At 66.0% G+C, this 2,020-nt stretch overlaps 1 protein-coding gene across 1 annotated transcript; it reads right to left on the bottom strand.

Moving 5' to 3' along the window:
• Positions 1-37: 37 nt before the first annotated feature.
• On the bottom strand, positions 38-1,843 carry H696_00747 (hypothetical protein; the record flags this gene model as incomplete). The annotated part of the gene is made up of 3 exons (XM_009494630.1): positions 1,766-1,843; positions 539-1,516; positions 38-285 (listed from the first exon to the last, which is right to left on the bottom strand). Exons 2-3 carry the CDS (start codon positions 1,491-1,493, stop codon positions 38-40), a joined length of 1,203 nt encoding a protein of 400 aa, XP_009492905.1. The 5' UTR covers positions 1,494-1,516; positions 1,766-1,843.
• Positions 1,844-2,020: the final 177 nt, after the last annotated feature.

Raw genomic sequence — 2,020 nt, 5'->3', positions numbered from 1 at the left:
CCCGCCCCCTTCCCCGTCCCCAAGGCATGGACCCCCATCAAACACGCACTCGACTCTTTTTCTCCTTCTCGCTCATGCCGAAGGGCAAACGGAGCTTGGCCGCGAAGAGGATGGTCTCCTGCACGGTCAGCCGCGGCAAAAGACGATCATCCTGCAGGACATACGCCGAAACCATGCGCACGGTCTTCGCACTGACCGGCTGCCCGTCCAGGTACAGCTGACCCTGGATGTGGCGCGAGGTGTTCATGCCGGACAGCACACTCAGCAGGGAGGTCTTCCCGCAGCCTGTGCCGGTGAGGGGAGTTGTCATCATGCGTGTGTATGTGTGAGAGGGAGAATGGGAGCATGAGGGGCCACTTCACATGGGATGCGGGTGAAAGCGCCCTGCCTCCTTCGCTCGCTCTGTTTGTCCCCGCTCTCCGGATTGGACGTCCCCCCCCCCGCCCGCCCGCCCGGGCCCCGAACATGAAATGTCCCCGCCGCGCCTTGGGAGGAGAAGGAGGGCAGCGAGAGGGGAATCCCAAGGGACCGCACGCACCAGATCCTCCCATGATGGCGCACGTGCGGCCCGAATCGATGAAGCCACTGACATTGGTCAGGATGGCCTTCTTCTTGCCGCTTGGCTCGCGGACGCGGAAGGAAATGGAATCGAAACCCAGGCTCAGGCCGCCATTCTTGAAAGCGGCGTCCGCCTGTGCGGCCAAGCTGGCGGAGCTTTGCATTTGCGGCTTCAGCTCCTTCAGGGTGGACACCCGCGGCGAGGGGGCCGCCAGCATGGGGGATGCCTGGGCCGAGAGGAAGGTCGACCGGGGGCCGCTGGTCATGGCCGGGGAGGCCGTGGTGCCGAAGCTGCTGTGCAGCCCCACCGGGCCGGTAGCATAGGACTCGACCTCCGAGTGGAAGTGCGAGTGCATGTGCGATGGATTGTAGGGGATGACCCCGGCCGGCCGGGCCGACTGGCTCGGGGCCCCGGCACCCACCGGAATGCTAGATACGGCCGTCAGGCTGGGGGACAGCATGCCGGCCCCCCCCAGGGGGACCACCTGCGGCGAAAGGGCATGGACCAGCACCGTGGACGGGTCGTGCGGGTCGTTCGGGTCGACGACCGCATGGTGCTGCTGGTGCTGAAGTGCCAGCATGTGCGGCGAGGGCATCAAGTGGCTGAGGATGCGCGGAGAGGTGACACCGGTGGCCGGCTGCTGGTGCTGGTGCTGGTGCTGCTGCTGCTGCTGCTGCTGCTGCTGCGGGCGAGCAAAGCGCATGGCGCCGTCCATGGGCGCGGCCTCGCCGGCACTGCCGCCCGGAACCGGTTGGTACCCGGTGCCGAGCAGGGCCGGGGAGTTGGCCACCGAGGACACCACTTGCGACACCGCGACCTGGGCCGAGTTGAAGGCCGCAGCCACTGTGCCAGTCAGCCCACCGGGGGCGGTTCCGCGGCCGGCACTGCTCTCGAGCAGTGGCGACCTCGTGTCGAAGTCGTCTTCGTGTGGCATTGGGCGCGCGCGTGTTTGTTTATCTGCCCGCGTGCGTGCGTGCGTGCGTTTACATGCCGAAGGAGGAGGGATGACGAGCAGGTGTTTATGGATGCGTGCGTGTGCGGGGGCGTGGATGTAATGTGTGTGTGTGTGTGTGTGTGTGTGTGTGTGTGTGTGTGTGTGTGTGTGTGTGTGTGTGTGAGTGAGTGGGTAGTTGGGTGTGAGGGAGGGGGGCGGAGGAGGGTGGCAGCACTCTTGTCGGGCTTCAGCTTCGGCAGGGCACAGCGTACGCTCGGGTGACACTGCTACTTGCGGGGATACCCTTGCGAGGAGGAGGTCTTCTTGTCTCAACAATGGCAGAGGCGGCTGGTGGTCTTGATCCAAGGGAAGGGGCCTCGGTGCATCCCAGTGCGCGACAATTACACGCGGCTAGGGGCTGTCTCTTCTCAGGTGAGGCCACACGGGAGGCGCGCGGCAGGGAAAGGCGCGAGCCGAGGAGGGATGTCGGAGTGCGGGAGCGCGGACCGATGGATGGGGGGGGGGGG

This window comes from Fonticula alba, assembly GCF_000388065.1.
Source record: "Fonticula alba strain ATCC 38817 unplaced genomic scaffold supercont2.1, whole genome shotgun sequence".
Lineage (NCBI taxonomy): Eukaryota > Rotosphaerida > Fonticulaceae > Fonticula > Fonticula alba.
The sequence above is the reverse complement of the archived record's forward strand: the minus strand, read 5'-3'. Positions and strand labels throughout refer to the sequence as shown.